This window comes from Littorina saxatilis, linkage group LG14 (genome assembly GCF_037325665.1).
Source record: "Littorina saxatilis isolate snail1 linkage group LG14, US_GU_Lsax_2.0, whole genome shotgun sequence".
Lineage (NCBI taxonomy): Eukaryota > Metazoa > Mollusca > Gastropoda > Littorinimorpha > Littorinidae > Littorina > Littorina saxatilis.
In genome coordinates this window covers 37142606-37161794 of record NC_090258.1, presented here as the reverse complement: position 1 = coordinate 37161794, position 19189 = coordinate 37142606, and the positions used below count along the sequence as shown (strand labels likewise).

Here is a 19189-nt window from a genome sequence, read left to right as displayed (position 1 = left end):
TTTTACTATAGCTATAACTAGAAAAAAAAAAAAAAGGAAAAAAAAAAAAAGGAAAAATACGGGAAAAAAAAAAAAATACGGTTTATTTTTTTCAAAAAATACGGAAAATACGGAAAATATGGAGAATTTTCATGCCTGAACATATTTATATGTTTTTGGAATCAGCAAATGATGGAGAATAAGATAAACGTACATTTGGATCGTTTTATAAAAAACATATTATTTTTACAATTTTCAGATTTTTAATGACCAAAGTCATTAATTAATTTTTAAGCCACCACGCTGAAATGCAATACCGAAGTCCGGGCTTCGTCGAACATTACCCGACCAAAATTTCAACCAATTTGGTTGAAAAATGAGGGCGTGACAGTGCCGCCTCAACTTTCACGAAAAGCCGGATATGACGTCATCAAAGACATTTATCAAAAAAATGAAAAAAAAACGTTCGGGGATTTCATACCCAGGAACTCTCATGTCAAATTTCATAAAGATCGGTCCAGTAGTTTAGTCTGAATCGCTCTACACACACACACAGACACACACACAGATACACACACACACGCACATACACCACGACCCTCGTCTCGATTCCCCCCTCTACGTTAAAACATTTAGTCAAAACTTGACTAAATGTAAAAAGAACAATAACAGAATTTTAAAAGGGTCCGAAGAAGAAAAAAAGTGGGTATATCATCTGGAATATTTCACTTGTTTAATATTGCCAAAATGTATCTCTGCTGCTAAAAACTTTGCCTAATAATTAAGTTGGTTTGACCAGGGACCTATAATTATTTAGATGGTTTGACTAACAGAGGGCCGGACTAGGCTACCGGGGTTGCCAGTGGTGTTCCCTAGGGGGCGAAGCGCCCTGAAGCTGGTGGGTAGGTCATATTCAGAGATAGGAAAATGGTCGCTCCTTGCATGAAACGGCATAAAATAAACAATAATAAAAAATGTTTTAAATAAGTGAGGTACATGTTTAGGCTGGGGGGGGGGGGGGGGGGGGTTGCGCAACCCCCATAGCCGGAATGCGTCGCACAAAACATGACTGCGAAAGAAAAACTAGAGTTGCTCCCCTTCGTTCTCATCTTCACAACTTTCGGTACGAATAGTCTGACCCTTTCGTAAGTTGACGCTGGAGCTGTGGAACATGACCTGAAGATGTAATCGTTCTTAATACTTTCACAAGGATCAGAACATGCCGCAGACTGAGGCAGCATGCCCCAGGCACAGGGGAGTGATGATCACTCCAGTGCAACAGATGGTATCGTCGTGTACTGGGGCCATTTTGACGTCTGTTCTGGGTATGTTTGTCCTTCTCACGTGTTTCTAATTCTATAGACTTGTCAACAGACAGAGAGCTGCGCGATGACATGACGCAATTTTTAAGACGCTTTTTGTTTGATGCTGGAATATGACAGTCTAGAATACGCGGAACACAAGCTTTCACAGGCGAAGTTCTTTTCTTTGATCACGAGATTTACTACTGATCTGACCCAAAATTGACATTATTAGGACACACGTGTGCATAGATTGTAAGGCACATCCCACCCGCAAGACGTCTTTTTACAGCTTCAGAACACAGTCGCTCGTCCGACCCATGCATCGGTGATGTTATTGGGTCTGCACACAGCATATACAAACATACACACGTACAAGCACACACAGGCAGTCCTGAGTTATCTTTAATGCAGATCTAAGTGCAAGATATTACAGTTGGGTACAAAAAATCAGAAACTTGTGTATAATATGAGAAAACCTGGCAGCGTGGACAGGGTTGATCTGGAAAGCTCAAGTGCAGAAAAGGACCTTGGAGTCAATGTAGACAGTGAATTGAAATTCTCAAAGCACGTGGAAACACAAGTCAACAAAGCAAACAGAATCCTGGGTCTCATTAGACGGTCTTTGAGCATTTGGACGCAGAAACGCTAAGACTTCTCTTTGTTGCACTTGTACGGCCTCATCTGGAGTTTGCAAATGTGGTGTGGAGTCCCTGACTCGAGAAATATAAAAATTTGATTGAAAGTGTATTAAGAAGAGCCACGAAGTGTATTCCAGGGTTGAAGACCTTGAGTTATGAAGAGCGTTTGAGAGTTTTGAAAGTTCAAAGCATGTGCTATAGGCGTATCCGGGGAGACATGATTGAAGCATACAAATTCGTGCATGGATACTACGATTGCAAGAACCCACTGGAGCTGAATAGCCTTTGTAATATCCGTGGACATCAGTTCAAGCTCAAGAAGAAACAATGCAGAACAGCTCTCCGACAATCTTTCTTCACGAACAGAATCATAGACACGTGGAACTCCTTGGACAAGAATGTGGTAGAAGCGCCGACAATGAACAGTTTCAAAAATCGCTTGGACAATGCACTGAAAGATTATATGTATAGCCCAAATGTCAGTATGCCTCTCACTACACCAGCCAAGAAAAAGTTGATAGAATAGGCCACGGTCAAAAGATCGTGTAGGTTACCTAGCCCAAAGTTAGGCTAGGATAGCAACTGATCAAAAGATCAGACAAAGGCTTAACAGCCTGAGTACCAGTCTGATAACATAACATAACAATAACATAACAATTGGGAGCATCTTGTTACTCCCCCGCCTCGTTACTGCCCCGGCTTGGTACTAACCCTAACCCTGAGGGGGAGTAACGAGCCGGGGGAGTAACGAGCTGATCCCAGTTAATTTACATATTATTAAGGAAATCATGCTCCCTTTGAAAACCAGTTAAAACTTAAATTGGCACTGATTCACATGTATTGAAAAATCTTCAAAAGTCAACTTGTGATATTCATTCAGTGTGTTACATTATTTACCCTTGATATAGATTAGGAGTATACCAGGCACATTTTGTCAAGTCAGGGATAAGAAAAATGGTATGATATGCCAATATGATTGTGTTACATGTAATTACAGCGCTGTATAGTACGTGTAACTCACTATTAGAAAACTGAGGGCACGTACTCCTCCAAGTCCAACCTAACGGCAGAGAATCTTTTTGTTGTGTCTGAGATAGGAGAAATTGTATTCCCTTCCCAATGCCATTGTTCCCATTGAATGAGAGTTATGTTTTGATCATAACTATTAGTATTACTTGCAGTGACACCTTTGGATGTTGTGAAGATTCGACTGCAAGCACAGAAGAAGCCAAGTGCTTTCAGTCGAGGTAAATGCTTCCTGTACTGCAATGGGTTGATGGATCACATGTGTGCGTGCCTCAACGGATCGACCCAGGTCACACAGCAGACATGGTACAAAAAGCCTCTGCCTGCACCCTTTTCTGGCACCATGGTGAGTCAGACCAACTCAGTTCAGAATTGACCCCTCCCCCCTTTAACACTATTGTGACTAGCACTGCCACGGCGTTTACGTCCTGCCTGCCCAAGCTTGCCACCAAGAAACTTCCCAAAAATCAGTAACTGTAAAGAAATCTGTCTAGCAAGCTTGAATTAAGTCCAATCACCACCACATTTTGTGTACTAATTCAAAAATGGATGCCCAGTTCAGTCGTGCTATTTATAAGTTTGTCACGCGATTTGTTTTAGCAAAGGGGGGTGAAAGGGGGATAATTTGTGTTTTTTAACGTTTTTTTGTGTGTGTTTTATTTTCTACTGCTTTTTTTAAAAGTTATTTTTTAACAGAAAGTATTATAAATAATGTTATAACCAAACAAGGTGTAAAACCTATGAATTAGCTGAAATATTGTTAACATTGTACACAGAAATAAGGAGACGGTACAAAGAAAAAAACAAGCAAATCACGCATTCACTCACAGCATCCTGACTCAAATGAAACAAAACTGTAGATCTAACACTCACCAAATGATGTCTAGGTAATCCATATTGAATATAAGTCACATTTTCACAACAAAGTACCAACTGTACACCTATGAACAATTCCAAAAGGATTTGAAGGCTCCAGCCATCCATTGTTATCAGTGCTGCCACGCCCCCATAGCTCCTGCACGATTCCGAGATACATGTTCGTCTAGCAGTATCACCGCCAACCACGTGTAGTTTGCCGACTCGTACTAGCAACAACGGGACTGTTTCTTCCTCACTTTCACTGCTTGTATCGCTTTCGTGAGGCGAAAACGATACGTCCGAATCATGCTCTACGGGATCCTCTAGGTCCAACATCCGGAGAATCTCCTCCCGAGACAAGGCTCGCCTTTGATTCATTTTTTTTCCTCAAAAACGCACACAAATCAGGCGGATTTGCAAATGGCAGAAGGGGACGCCAAGTGTATCAAGGGAAACAACTCAATTTATTTGCAAGCTTCAAAAACCGGGAAGCAATCACGAGTCGTGTACCCTCTATGGCTGGTACTGAAAAATGCGCGTCCCGTCCATGGGCGTGTCAGCGCTGGTACTGATTTATCAGTGTCCCGTCGCGAAAGTGTTAAGACAAAGTGGGAGAAAGTCAGGTTTTAAAAGAGAGGGAATCTTAAAATGGAAGTAATTAGAATCTTCTGACATTACCAACAGAACATCTGGAAAAAAGATCGGGGGGGGGGGGGGGGGGTGGGTTCCACTGTTCACACACACACACACACACACACACACACGTTTATTTCAGTAATTGTGTGGTATTGTGATAGTTTTTAATTATTTTATGTTGTGATATTCAATGGGCCAGGAACATATAGCTTGGTAGGCTCAGTGGTTTACAAAAAAACACCCGAACAACAACAGTTTTTCACTCAGACGCTGTCAGTGCGAGTTTGACCTCTGGTTTTGGCAAGGGGATTATGCTATGACAGGACAATGCTTTCTAGACAGCTTTTTTACCACGTAGTAATGTACTCCCTGTATCTCAAATTAAGTTGTGGGTAAATTGGAATATATATATATATTATTTCATGAAATGGTCTCTTTACACTATAGCACAGCATTATGAACAATGTGATCCCTGATGATATATTAATAAAAAGTGCCTGTACTGAAAAGTGGAGTAATTTAGAGTTCTTCTGTTTTCAGACTTCGAGAAGTCAGACTAAAAATATGTGCAAAGATTAATGCTTTGTATTCTGAGCATTTCTTCTGTAAATGAAAAAAAGGAGAACTTGTTAGAATTGTGCATGAAATGTCTTCTTGCAGGATGCTTTCATGAAAATCATTCGGTATGAGGGTGTTTCATCTCTGTGGAGTGGACTTCCACCTACTTTGTGAGTATCCCGTCTTGAGCAGTGCTCCTATTGTTTACTGTCTTTTGTATATTAACAGTGCTATGTTTTTGGCTAGTCTGACACATTCTTACAGATATATATACAACTGTATATATATATCCGACGTGCTTACAAAATGCAAGCAGTCTCTTTTGAGACAGATTTGATTTTGAGCAAATAGAAATGCAAGCGGTACTCTTTGAGTGAAAAATTTTATGTCAGTTGCATTTATGGCTTGTACGTTCATTGGACAATGTTGAAATCAAATTGAATAAAACCTCCTATGTCGCGATGGCAATAGATTGCATGACAACATTTTGAAGATCTTCAAATGGTATGATGCCCACAAGATCCCATGAAAGGTGATTTTTGTGAGATTTGCATGCTTATGCAAAGATTACACAATAGATAATGTTTGCAAATGGAAATTAATTTAAAGCTAAAAAAAACCTCAGACTTCTGAAAAAATGAAAAGTGACTTTTAAATTGTTTGATTGCATAACTGACAGATGCACATTTGGAACAGTAATTACGCGTTCAAAGTAAAGTGTGTGTGTCTGTGGGTGCGTGTGCCCATGCGTGTTTGTGTGTGTGTGCATGTGTGTGTCTCTGTCTATATCTGCAACCTAGGCAACTGTAAAATGTATTGCATTTTTGTTTCCTTGTTCATCAAAGTTTGATCTGAAATAATACGTTCTTAATCTCATACAGCACTGTAACCTTGCACTTGCAGGAAGTAGGGGTGGGGGTGACCAGTGTCATTATTATGGCAATGGTGTGCATGCATGTGTGCTTGTGTATGAGTCTTTGTGTGTGTCTGTGTAACTGTAAAAGGTTTGTATGTTTTTTTCTTTGCGCATTCAAGTAGTACCTTCTTCTTTATAGATGTACCGTTGTGTGTTTTTGTGCAGAGTGATGGCTGTACCGGCCACAGTGGTGTACTTCACATGCTATGAGCAGCTGAAGGCCGCCATGCAGTATAATGAGTGCTGTTCCTATGACTGGTGGAAGCCTATGACTGCTGGGGCTATTGCCAGAGGTTTGTTTCTGCACCTCATTTATCTGGATTGGAGTGTCATGGTCTGTGTTGTTTCAATGAAACTTCAGCTGGTTCAAATTCCAACTAGTTAAGGCGAAGTGCGCCACTGAAATTTAGAGTGATTGGACTTAAACAGCCATTTTGAGTTGTTAGCAGTTTTGCACCTTTCAATCTGTCTACTTTCATGACATGCATATGATTACACTATACAAATTCATCAAAGTCTCTAAAAATATATTTCATTGCACCAACCCGTCGAATTTTTCTGTCTTTTCATTCACTCTTCCGATAAAAATTACGATTTTTAACTCTTGACAACAGACATTTCTGCTCGCCCAACGCGGAAACGTCTAATACCGTTTGAACAGCAGTTCTCTCCCCTGTGTCATTCGGTGGTTATTTTCGGTTAAATATGGATTCTCCTGGGGAAACCCCCCTATTTTCCAAACAAGCAAACCACAGACACTTTCCATGTAAGGGGGTATGACGTAAATACCTGGCCACGATTGGTCAGATAGGCTCGCGTGGCTTTTCGCGTTCTAAAAGTCGTCTGCTCACCACGTTTAGTTTTCGACTGAGTTTGCTTAGAAAAATGGCTCGTGTGAAAAGATTAACGCTCCGAAAAACACATAATGAAGGCAAGCATATGAGAAGACAACAACTGAAGAGTTGCAGAGACAAGAGAACAACTAAAACACAATCGGTGACAAAGCGCACAAAATCTGGATCGACCGCTGTGGCATGCAGATCAAATTCTGCGTCAGGACTGAGAGTGTGTTCTTGCCTGTTTGACGCGAACACAATTCAAGACGAACACATAGGCCTACACAGCAGCCACCGCGTCAAAAGCGACAGGTCCAGAGGCTTCCCAAACAAGGAGATGTTTTGTTGATTTGGAAACCTTTGATGGTATTGACTTGTAAACAAACTTTGTTGTCCGCAATGTAGGCCTAAACAGCCAACGCTGTCACCATGCCCAGACTCAAAACAGGGACACGGCCTTGCAGTGTACGCGCATGTCTCTTGTTCAACGTGTGAGGAAGTTGTTCCAGGTACCGCTGGATACCTTGCTTCCAAAGAAAGCGGTCAAACGGATTATGGTCTCATCAGGCAAGCCGTTTATTCGTCCTTGGTATGTGGGCTAGGTGCTCAACAATTTAACAAATTTTGTGAAAGTTTAGATTTGGTAGGCGTGCATCACAAAACCTTCCAGAAGAAAGCTGATAAACTCTATCAACGACTTCTTCTTCTTCTTCTTGTTGCCGCTACACGTGGAGACCAGTCCAATTGAGAAATGTAGTGGTCTATCAACGACTTGATGTAGATCTACTGGAGGAGAAAGTATTCAGTGAGGCGTTCTTGACATCAGTGTAAGCTACGACGGATCATGGCTGACCATGGGGCACTCGTCCCACATTGGAATAGGGTGTGTTGTAGTCTAGACGTGCTGACTGGAATTTGCTTAGACGCTCATGTTATGTGCAACTACTGTCATGTTTGCCAGACAACTGGAAACAAACTTCTCCAGGAGAAACCCCTGGAGTATGCTGCCTGGCTGGTAAAACAACTGGACATCTGTGACAAGAATTTTGCAGGTGAGTGCGTAGATCTAAACAGTATGTGTGCGTTTGTGAAGACGGTTGTTGAAATGGGATGATAGTATGTTGTGTTTGAATTTTACATAGATCTGTAAGTTTTTGTGAATATGTGTGTCAGTGTTTTTGTGTGCGCTGTCTATGTGTACCGTACGTGTACATGTGTGTGTTTGTGCGTGTTTGTGTATTTGTGTGTGTTTGGGTACTAATCCATGCATAGTAATACATGTACTGAACAAAAACAATGATAGCGTCTATGTTAGTAGATCTGTGGCTGATTGCCTTGTGTGTGTGTGTGTGTGTGTGTGTGTGTGTTTGGGTATTGATCCATATCCATGCATAGTAATACATGTACTGAACAAAAACAATAATAGCGTCTACGTTGGTAGATATGTGGCTGATTGCCTTGTGTGTGTGTGTGTGTGTGTGTGTGTGTGAGAGAGTGTGTGTTTGTGCATGCATGTGCGTGCGTGTGTGTGTTTGGGTATTGATCCATGCATAGTAATACATGTACTGAACAAAAACAATAATAGCGTCTATGTTGGTAGATATGTGGCTGATTGCCTTGTGTGTGTGGGTGTGTGTGTTTGTGCATGTATGTGCGTGTGTGTTTGGGTATTGTTCCATGCATAGTAATACATGTACTGAACAAAAGCAATAATAGCGTCTATGTTGGTAGATATGTGGCTGATTGCCTTTTGTGTGTGTGTGTGTTTGTTTGTGTGTTTGCTATTCAGTGGCTGACTTTGGTTTTATTTTTAGGTTCCAGTGGCATCATGGAAGTCGAGGCGGCTCGGGTTCTGTGGGGCAGGTCAGTGTCGCAGCACAATCTGCGATACACAGTTATACTGTCAGACGGTGACACAAAAACCTTCCAGGAACTTTCCAAAATAAAGCTTTATGGAGATCAAGTAACCATCAAAAAAGAAGAGTACATCAATCACGTTTCCAAGCGTCTTGGGACAGCGCTTCGCAACCTGGTGACAGACTGCCGCAAGAAAGGAATCACTTTGGGAGGGCGAGGGTATGGTCAGCTGACTCTGAATACAATCAAGAAGTTGACGATATATTACAATCGGGCAATTAGGGGGGGGGGGGGGGGAGGGGGAGTAAGACAGTTGCAGACATGAAACGGGCAGTGATGGTATCTCTGCGTCACGGCTACTTAACAGATGACAAGCCACAGCATGACTTGTGCTCCCATGGTGCCGCGTCATGGTGCTTCTACCAGGCCGCCCTTGCGCAGAACAAGCCCTCAGGACCACACGCAAAACTCGTCCATACACCTCTCAACTTCAAGAAGCTGAATCCTCCTCTAGAACCAGTTTACCAGAGACTGACGGAAGATCAACTGCTTCAGAGATGTGTGTCAGGAAAAACCCAAAACTCTAATGAGTGTCTCCACAGCAGCGTTTGGGTTCGCTGCCCCAAGGACAAATTTGCATGCAAAAATCGCGTACGGTTTGCAGTCGTCACAGGGGCTAGGGAATTCAATTTTGGACCAGCGGCTGCTCTCAACACTGCACAGTTCTACGGCTTTCCAACAGGCTGTAACATGAAAAGATTAAACAAGGTTAGGGAGTGTAAGAGGGTTCTTGGCAGCCTCAGGTTCAAGAAAGATCAGCTAAACAAGAGACGCGACACTGTGCTTACAGCTAAACTCAAAAGACAGGATGAGCTCATCAGACTAGAAGGGGGTGCAGCATATGCTGCTGGGCAGTTTTAGGTAAGCCTGTAGTTACCAGGTGTCTGTGAAAAGTACCTGAACTATGTTAACATTGATTTGGGGTGAATAAAAGAGCTTTGAAATGTTCTCGGCCTTGTTTCTCTGTTCAGCGTTTTTGCATGACCTGCTTTCTAGGAAACTATTTTTCTTCAATCCATCTGTTCAGAATGCAATGAAACTTAAGGGACATGCTTATCAGAGGACAACCTGTGGAATGACAACAGGAATTTTCTTTAAATTAATAAATAACTGTTCAGGCGGGTCATATTTACTAAAATTGTGCTGAAAAACATGATAATTCATCTAAAAACAATATTTTATTAGAACTATTCATCCTAGAAAAAATCCCTGTTGTCATTCCACAACTATAGACTCCTACATGCAAAAAATCACATTCCTATGATTGAAGGGGAAGCTAAAAAACGTGTTCCTAGCAACCCATTTTGGCAGTTGGAGATTGTCGTTTCCATGGTAACGGACAGTGACGGTACTGAAAACGTTATCCGTTTTGAAATCGTATATGCCTTACCACTTCATAAGTATATAACATTAGCCTATGGTAGAAGTAAATACAAATTTAGATTTTAGTGGCTCCCTTTGCCTTAAGATTAAAAACTGAACTTTTTTGCTAAGTTTTAATGAGTGTCATCTGAGGCTTTTTCGGGTGAGCCTAACCTTGTTGTGATCCCAGACACTTTGTTTGACTTCCAACATGCCTGCTTTTCTAATTCTTTTCAGGTTTTAAAGACGGCTTTACTTTAACCCTCAAATTAACTGGGCGAAGTCGACTACGCGAAGCATACTCCGCAAAGCTGGCCGTACCAAGCTTTAGCACCAAGTTTTCGATGAAAAGTCTTCAGCAAAGTCAACTTCGGGCTCAATTTAAGGACCTCCTTTAGGCTTGTGTGAGTGATCTTGTTTAAGGTATTTTGGGTATGTCACTATCGATGCAGAGGTGCTAAGCATGACCTGTATGTTGAAACAGTGTGGGCAGCCTCCCTCATCAGCCCCGTTGAGCTGGTACGCACCAAGATGCAGTCAGCACAACTGACATACCAGGCCGTGGGGCAAGCCATCAACAACACCATCAAGACTCAAGGGGTCTTCTCACTCTGGAGAGGACTGGGCCCCACTCTGCTGAGGGATGTGCCATTCTCTGGTGAGTCAGTTTGCCTGATATAGTGCTCCTACCCCCTCGACTTCCACCCAACCACCACACACACTCCACATTCTTTCAGATATTTTTACGCATACGAAATGCATCCTTTTCAAGCAGTCTCTTGCCAGACCGCTTTGCTTTGAAGAATTGAAAAGTTGTTATTTTGCCTGAAACAGTCCCCCCCCTCCCCCACACCACACACGTAAACACACCATCCTTTCAAGACCTTCCAAAATATGAGAAAAACTTGTCTAGAAAAGAAAAAGAAAGTCTTATAATGTTGTGCTGTGTTTCTACAGCTCTAACTGCATGGCTGAGCTATGAGACAATGAAAGTTGGGGTGAATTCATGGTTCTCATCCCTGAAACTAACCAAGGCGTTATGTTCCCTTTGGTCCACAGCTCTGTACTGGCTGAGCTATGAAAGCTGAGTTGAATGCATCAGACCTGGGAACCCCTGTTTTGCACTTTGAGTATTCTCAAACAAACTTGGTGTATTTTCAAAAAAATGAGCGTACTCCACACAGCGTTTGCACATCCATGATTAAAACATGCCTCATGCGCGTCCGTCACACCGTTAATTAAGTTTACCTATACATTTAAAACAAATGCTTTTTTCAATTTTTACTGACAAAAACTGTACTGTATTTGACAGACTACAAGCCGCGACTTTAAAAAAAAAAATCGCATTGCGGCTTATAAAAAGATGTGGCTAAAACGTTACCTAAACTTGAATAGCATTCACCTAATGGAAGTCGCCGCGGATTTTCATTTCACTATACCAGTACTTTATTAGCTCTCTACTCAAGACTCGGCGCTTTTCTCTTTCATTCGCGAATCTTCGTTTGTCAACAAGTCGTCGTGACAAGCGTACAGAGAAACACCGGATGTATCAGGATCTCGCGCGCGCGAGATTCCGTTTTTTTGTGTCTCGCGATAGTTGGAGGAGCAAGAGCCGCCATGTTGTGTTTTCGTCTGCTCGAAATGTGCGCAAAAGTCGTAAATCATCCCAAAAAAGCTTATTCCGGGCGGGACTACATGTGTGTGTTGGTTAGAAATTGTGTGTGTGTGTGTGTGTGTGTGATATTTTTCTTCAAACTTTTTCACTTTTCTTCTTTGTTTCACTTGTTTATTCTCAGAGCCGATTTCGCCAAATACCGTACTTTCGTTTGTCTGGTTGTTTTGATTGATTGACAAGATCCGATTATATTTTTTTTGACAGCGGCTAATATAGTGACGTAATCATGTGCCAAAATACTGGATCGGCTTCAGGATGGGCTTGTGAAGAAAAGTAGTCTAGGAATTTTTCTCGTCGTATTTTTTTCCCACTGACCGTACTGAGCGTATTCTCGACAATCATGCGTACAAAATACGGCGAAATCGTATGGGTTCCCAGGTCTGATGCATGGTTCTTATCCCTAAAACTAACAAAGGCATTATGTTCCCTTTGGTCCACAGCTCTGTACTGGCTGAGCTACGAGACCATGAAAGCTGAGGTGCTGAGAACTACAGGCTCGCCGGAGTTATCTTTCTCCGAGAGTTTTGTGGCGGGCGCTGGTGCAGGCACAGTAAGTACTGGGCTTGCTTTTAAGACTTCTCTACTTATATGCATGTCATGTACAGCGTCTTTCCTACACATGAAGTATAGGGCGGGGATGTAGCTCAGTCGGTAGCGCGCTGGATTTGTATCCAGTTGGCCGCTGTCAGCGTGAGTTCGTCCCCACGTTCGTCGAGAGATTTATTTCTCAGAGTCAACTTTGTGTGCAAACTCTCCTCGGTGTCCGAACACCCCCGTGTGTACACGCAAGCACAAGACCCAAGTGCGCACGAAAAAGAACCTGTAATCCATGTCAGAGTTCGGTGGGTTATAGAAACACGAAAATACCCAGCATGCTTCCTCCGAAACGGCGTATGGCTGGCTAAATGGCGGGGTAAAAAACGGTCATACACGTAAAATTCCACTCGTGCAAAAAACACGAGTGTACGTGGGAGTTTCAGCCCACGAACGCAGAAGAAGAAGAAGAAGGATTATTTTGCTTAAAGTTTGTGTGATGCACAATAAATGAATTTCTCATTCAAGATAATAAAGTTTCCTGTGTCAATGGCGATGTCCCCCAGAGTGTTCTGGCTGACATACAGTATAAGTACATGTGCCCTGGGTTTATTCCTCAGTGCTGACACATATTTCTCTGCTTTTGGTATGTTGCGAGTCACGGTCTCGTTTTTGGCTTTGATTGATTGATAGAGAGGCAGACTTATTGATAGAGTGGCAGACTTATTGATAGATAGAGAGGCAGGCTTATTGATAGAGAGGCAGGCTTATTGATAGAGAGGTAGGCTTATTGATAGAGAGGCAGACTTATTGATAGAGAGGCAGGCTTATTGATAGAGAGGCAGGTTATGGATAGAGAGGCAGGCTTATTGATAGAGAGGCAGGCTGAGGCTTATTGATAGAGAGGCAGACTTATTGATAGAGAGGCAGGCTTATTGATAGAGAGGCAGGCTTATTGATAGAGAGGCAGACTTATTGATAGAGAGGCAGGCTTATTGATAGAGAGGCAGGCTTATTGATAGAGAGGCAGGCTTATTGATAGAGGCAGGCTGAGGCTTATTGATAGAGAGGCAGGTTATGGATAGAGAGGCAGGCTTATTGATAGAGAGGCAGACTTATTGATAGAGAGGCAGGCTGAGGCTTATTGATAGAGAGGCAGGTTATGGATAGAGAGGCAGGCTTATTGATAGAGAGGCAGGCTTATTGATAGAGAGGCAGGCTGAGGCTTATTGATAGAGAGGCAGGTTATGGATAGAGAGGCAGGCTTATTGATAGAGAGGCAGACTTATTGATAGAGAGGCAGGCTTATTGATAGAGAGGCAGGCTGAGGCTTATTGATAGAGAGGCAGGCTTATTGATAGAGAGGCAGGTTATGGATAGAGAGGCAGACTTATTGATAGAGTGGCAGACTTATTGATAGATAGAGAGGCAGGCTTATTGATAGAGAGGCAGGCTGACTCGGTGTCTGCGTGCCCATGTCTATGTCTGTGTTTGCATTTTCGTTTTCATTAAACAAATTGCTGATCAGAAATTGAGCTTACCCTTTGCTATCATCAGACTTCGTAAGCCTTGTAGCTAACAATTTGTTTGATATGTGCAGGTGGCAGCCATTCTGACTTTGCCGTTTGACGTGATCAAAACCCATCGCCAGGTGGAATTGGGAGAGCAGGTCATCACAGGAGGTTAGTCTGCAATCATTCGTTTCTTCACCTAGGATGTATACTACCCGTCATAAAAACCTGGCAGATAAGTTCAAGTGAAGATCTATGTGATGAGGCCGTTTATGTAAAACAAGTAATATGACTGAAAAGGCCATCCATTCCCCTACCATATTCAACAAACAGGTTGATTTTTGGCTCACGTAAGTGTAGCCTATGCGATGCTAACTTTTGTCTGTCTGTGCGTGCGTGCGTATGTATGTGTGTATGTCTGTGGTAGAAACTTTAACATTTGAAGACGTCATATTACATTGACGTCACATTATGACGTACGAGGGTTAGACGTCACGCGATGGAATTACTGAAAGTCTCGGTGATTGTTATTTTGAGCGGGCCGAGACTATTTGGCAGTCAAGTCCATGTAAGTAGGCTACATGCAGACAGACAGATCTAGATCTAGTGTCTCGCTTTCTTGCACAGTTTCACCTATGCTCTTTCTGTGTGTGTGTGTGTGTGTGTGTGTGTGTGTGTGTGTACTGTGTGTGTGTGTGTGTGTGTGTGTGTCACTGTGTGTGTGTATGTGTGACGGAGTGATTGAGTTTGTGTTACTGTTTGTCGATTTCTTACGTGAGCCTTGAAGGCTTCGCCTCTTGTTACATAAGATAGTGTCTACACAGTGGAACATACAACACAGACACGCCCAAAAATCAAATGCGCAAAAGCAAGGTTCCTGTATTGAGATCAACAACAACAAATCAGAAAAGCTCAAACGAAACAAGTTTTGCTTGTCATTGGAATTCGAAAGAACCTTCAAATTGTATCCAAAACAGCCCAGTTTTGTTTCCCTATCTTGGCTAACATTGATGTTATGGCATGCTGAATGGTATATGTGTCATCCTTCTCAGAAGGCATAAAGGGTGTTTTTTGAAGCTGTAGCATAAATGTATGTAATGTATTAGGATAACATTTTGTTTTGTTTTTGTTCTCTAGGGAAAAAAGTCTCCACGTCAACACTGTTTCTGATAAAGAAACTCTACCTGACTCAAGGATTTCACGCACTTTTTACAGGTAAGCACGTTTGTTAAACCCAAGAGTAAGGAATTTTCATGATACTTGCTGTTCTAAGGAAGCTGGCCCGTGAAATTGAATCCCAGAACTTAATATTACGTAGTTCATTTTATGGTGTTTGACAGGGTAAGAAGACAGAAGGTCTCATTACTAAGTTGCGATTGCAAATATTATACATTACCGTATTTGACGGATTACAAGACGCACCGTTTTATAAGCCGCACCCCTGACATTTAACAAAAAAATTGGGACGAGCCACGTATAGGCCGCGTCACTATATTAGCCGCCGTCGAAAAAAATATAATCAGATCGTGTCAATCAATCAAAACAACCAGGCAAACGAAAGTACGGTATTTGGCGAAATCGGCTCCGAGAATAAACAAGTGAAACAAAGAAGAAAAGTGAAAAAGTTTGAAGAAAAATATCACACACACAATTTGTAACCAACACACACATGTAGTCCCGCCCGGAATAAGCTTTTTTGGGATGATTTACGACTTTTGCGCACATTTCGAGCAGACGAAAACACAACATGGCGGCTCTCGCTCCTCCAAATATCGTGAGACATAAAAAAACGAAATCTCGCGCGCGCGAGAACCTGATACATCCGGTATTTCTCTGTACGCTATCTTGTCACCACGACTTGTTGACAAACGAAGATTCGCGAAAGAAAGAGAAAAGCGCCGAGTCTTGAGTAGAGAGCTAATAAAGTACCAGTAATAGCTAATCGAGCGAAATGAAAATCCGCTGCGACTTCCATTAGGTGAATGCTATTCAAGTTTAGGCAACGTTTTAGCCGCGTCTTTTTATAAGCCGCAATGCGATTTTTTTTTTTTAAAGTCGCGGCTTGTAGTCCGTCAAATACGGTATTTGCATTTTTGACCAAAATGTGGCATTTAGCACTGATTGAAACAACCACTGTTTATTAGACCACACAAGTTGAACAACGACTGTTTTGATCTGTCAAATGCATGGGTGTTACTCTTCCGGCTTTTGCCGGATTTCCGGTTTTTGCAAAAATCTGAAGCCGGAAATTCCGGTTTTCCGGGTTTTCAAAACAAAAAAAAAGAGAAAAAAGCTTCGTTTCGCTAAGTTGAAATAACGAGCAGCGGTTCCGATCCGACTTTTGACACCGGTTCGCGTGCTTTCTTGGTTCGCTCCCTTGGATTTGCCGCCATCTTGCTTATTATGATTTGGTTTCGTCGGTGTCCAGAAACTTTCTTTCAAACTTGAGCATTTTGGACCCCTGCCTTTCAGGTTTTTTGATTTTTCCCAGTAACACCCATGCAAATGTCCTACTTTATGAAAAGAAAATGCAATGAACATACATGTGTTGATCCTTTTTATTTCGAATTCGTCTTATATTTAAAAATTGAGCGCACTCTACGTTTGCAGTCTTGAACAGCCGTCTAGATTTGCGATTTAGTTGGCCTTTAGCTGAGATCACATGGCTCAAAGAAGGGAAATCCACTGTTCTGTCGATACATTAATGTTTGTAACAATTGGTTTCATGGACAATGCTGCAGTAGGTACAAATGTGTGTGTGTGTGTATTTTTCCCTGCTTCTGATAAAAATAAGACCAGAACTGACCAATGAAACTTTGACTGTTTCAGGTTTGGCGCCACGCATCATTAAGGTGGCTCCAGCCTGTGCCATCATGATCAGTTCCTATGAGTTTTTCAAGACGCTCTTCTACAACAGGAATTTGCAGCAGGCGCAGGACTTAGAGGTCGAATGTGACATCACCCTGCAGCCTTGAGAATTCCAGAGTTTTCCAGTCAGTCTATCACAGTTCATAAACAGACTTTGACATACAAGCCATACCAAAAACGCTGTACCAAAAGTGGCGATAGCTTGGTCGTAAATAACAACGGAGGGGATCGAAGCTACTCGTTCAATTATTGCTCTATCTGTTGTACAAATTGCTATTTTTGTGTAAGTACGATTCTTGGCCGTCATTGACTGCTAGTCATTTGGTTATGCCATCCTGTCAAACCAAGTCTAAAACACAGCGATTGCATCATATTTGTTCCTGCCATTTTCAAATCCGCTATCCTCCGACCTCTTCTCAAGAAACCTTCCTTGGATCCTGAAAATCTGAAGAACTACAGACCAGTGTCTAATCTCTCATTTCTCTCCAAAATAACAGAAAAAATCGTACTCTCCCAGCTTTTGGACCATCTTGAAGCCAACCACCTTCTCTACTGCAATCAATCTGCCTATCGCTCTGGACACTCGACGGAAACCGCTCTACTGAAAATTAGCAACGACATACTGACTGCACTCGACAACAACGACGTCTGCCTTCTCTCTCTGCTGGACCTGAGCGCGGCATTTGACACTATTGATCATGCCGTGCTCTTGTCCCGCCTTCAAAACTCTTTTGGCATTTCTCAGTCTGTCCTTTCTTGGTTTCAGTCCTATCTCACCGATCGCTACCAGTCTGTCTCTGTGAACGGCCTATCTTCTTCTGCTTCTCCTCTACAGTACGGTGTGCCCCAGGGCTCCGTCCTGGGGCCTATTTTGTTCGTCCTTTACACCCAACCCATCCCTTCAATTGCCGCTCACCACTTTCTCTCTCACCACAGCTTCTCCGACGACAACCAACTCTATCTCTCTGGACCTATCTCTGACCTCCCTCGCCTCATTGCCTCCACCCAGTCTTGTATCACCGACCTCAAGGCGTGGATGGACCTGAATAAGCTGAAGCTTAATGAGGAGAAAACCGAAATGATTCTTGTCTCTCCTAAAAAACATCTCAATCATCCTTCTCTTCCCTCGTCTGTCGATCTCAATGGTTCTTCTATTGCTCTTTCTCCTGCTGTCCGCAACCTAGGTGTCACTCTTGACCAGTCCCTGTCCTTCCATCAGCATGTTGCCAATGTCTGTCGCACTTGCTTCTTTGAAATCCGCCGCATCTCCTCCATCCGTCATCTCCTCACTGAGGATGCCACTAAAACTCTGCTCTGCGCCTTTGTCCTATCCCGACTCGATTATTGCAATTCCATTCTATCTGGCTCTCCCAACTACATCATCGAAAAGCTTCAGCGTGTTCAGAATCATGCCGCCCGCCTCATCTTTCGTTCTTCCAAGCATGACCACATCACCCCTCTTCTTCAAACCCTACACTGGCTGCCTGTTCAACAGAGGATTCAGTTCAAGATCTCCACACTCTGCTTCAGAAACTTTGATCTATCGTCCCCTAGCTATCTTTCTGACCTTCTTGATGTCTACTCCCCCTCTCGCTCCCTAAGATCCTCCGCAGACACCCGCCTTTTTAGGATACCATCAGCACGCACCAAAACATATGGCCAGCGCACCTTCTCCTACCAGGCCCCATCCATCTGGAACCAACTCCCGCATTCACTCAGGCACTCCACATCTATGCAATCATTCAAAACCTCACTCAAAACACACCTCTTCCCTCACTAGTCCGTTAATGACCACACATCACCCTCTCCTGCTGGTCCTTGATCTGTCTCTTTCTTTCTCCTTCTTCTTCCCTTTCCAGCTCTATTCTTCTTCTCTCAACAAACTTTATGTATCCAATACTTTATTTATTTATTTACGACTGTTTTTCCGTCTAGAATGCATGTGCCTGTAGTTGGTATGAGTGAGTGCGTCGCGTTCTCGCTGTGCGCCTGTCTGCGAGTGTATGAGTCCTTGTCGATTTGTGTTTCGTATAATGTTCACTATGTATTTTATATTTTGTAAGCGCCTAGGGCTATATTTAGATTAGGCGCACAAATGTTCATAATAATAATAATAATAATTTGTTAAGAAGAAATATTAGGCAGTGTGCAGAACCCGTTGCCGATTTTGTTTTGTGTAAAATACCGTAAATGTCTGGTTTACGCAAACTCTGTCATCAAAGACTTGTCCTTTTCCTTTTTGCTGACCATGGTGAGTAAGATGGGTGCCATTTTAGGTCTCTTGGCGGAATTGCTATAGAGGGGTAGATTTTATTGACTACTGACTTTAATTCTCGCAGTGGTTAGTGAAATACTTTCCACTACAGGGCTGCATTATATGCTTTATTTGTCTTCCATTTGAAAAGTGCACTAGCAACACAGTTTAACAAGGATAGTTAAAAGCTTGAAAATGGCTTTTATTTAACTCATTGTCTCCCAGGTACGGATATATTCGTACCCACTCATATGGCTCTATCTGACCAGGTATGGATATATCCGCTCAGACTGTTAGCTTCAGTTGCTTCCTGTAAC

At 42.5% G+C, this 19189-nt stretch overlaps 1 protein-coding gene across 1 annotated transcript; it reads left to right on the top strand.

Moving 5' to 3' along the window:
* Window positions 1-1102: 1102 nt before the first annotated feature.
* On the top strand, window positions 1103-19189 carry LOC138947700 (mitochondrial glutathione transporter SLC25A40-like). The gene is made up of 9 exons (XM_070319231.1): window positions 1103-1304; window positions 3103-3293; window positions 5102-5169; window positions 6081-6208; window positions 10515-10688; window positions 12146-12255; window positions 13840-13921; window positions 14888-14965; window positions 16580-19189. Exons 1-9 carry the CDS (start codon window positions 1199-1201, stop codon window positions 16723-16725), a joined length of 1083 nt encoding a protein of 360 aa, XP_070175332.1. The 5' UTR covers window positions 1103-1198; the 3' UTR covers window positions 16726-19189.

What these genes read in the sequence shown, in the direction of transcription:
- LOC138947700 (XM_070319231.1), top strand. Translation starts at nt 1,199, where the DNA reads ATGCCGCAGACTGAGGCAGCATGCCCCAGGCACAGGGGAGTGATGATC. An exon ending in CACCCTTTTCTGGCACCATG is followed by an intron (nt 3,294 to 5,101) that starts GTGAGTCAGACC and finishes GTCTTCTTGCAG; the next exon opens with GATGCTTTCATGAAAATCAT. An exon ending in CGGGCGCTGGTGCAGGCACA is followed by an intron (nt 12,256 to 13,839) that starts GTAAGTACTGGG and finishes TGATATGTGCAG; the next exon opens with GTGGCAGCCATTCTGACTTT.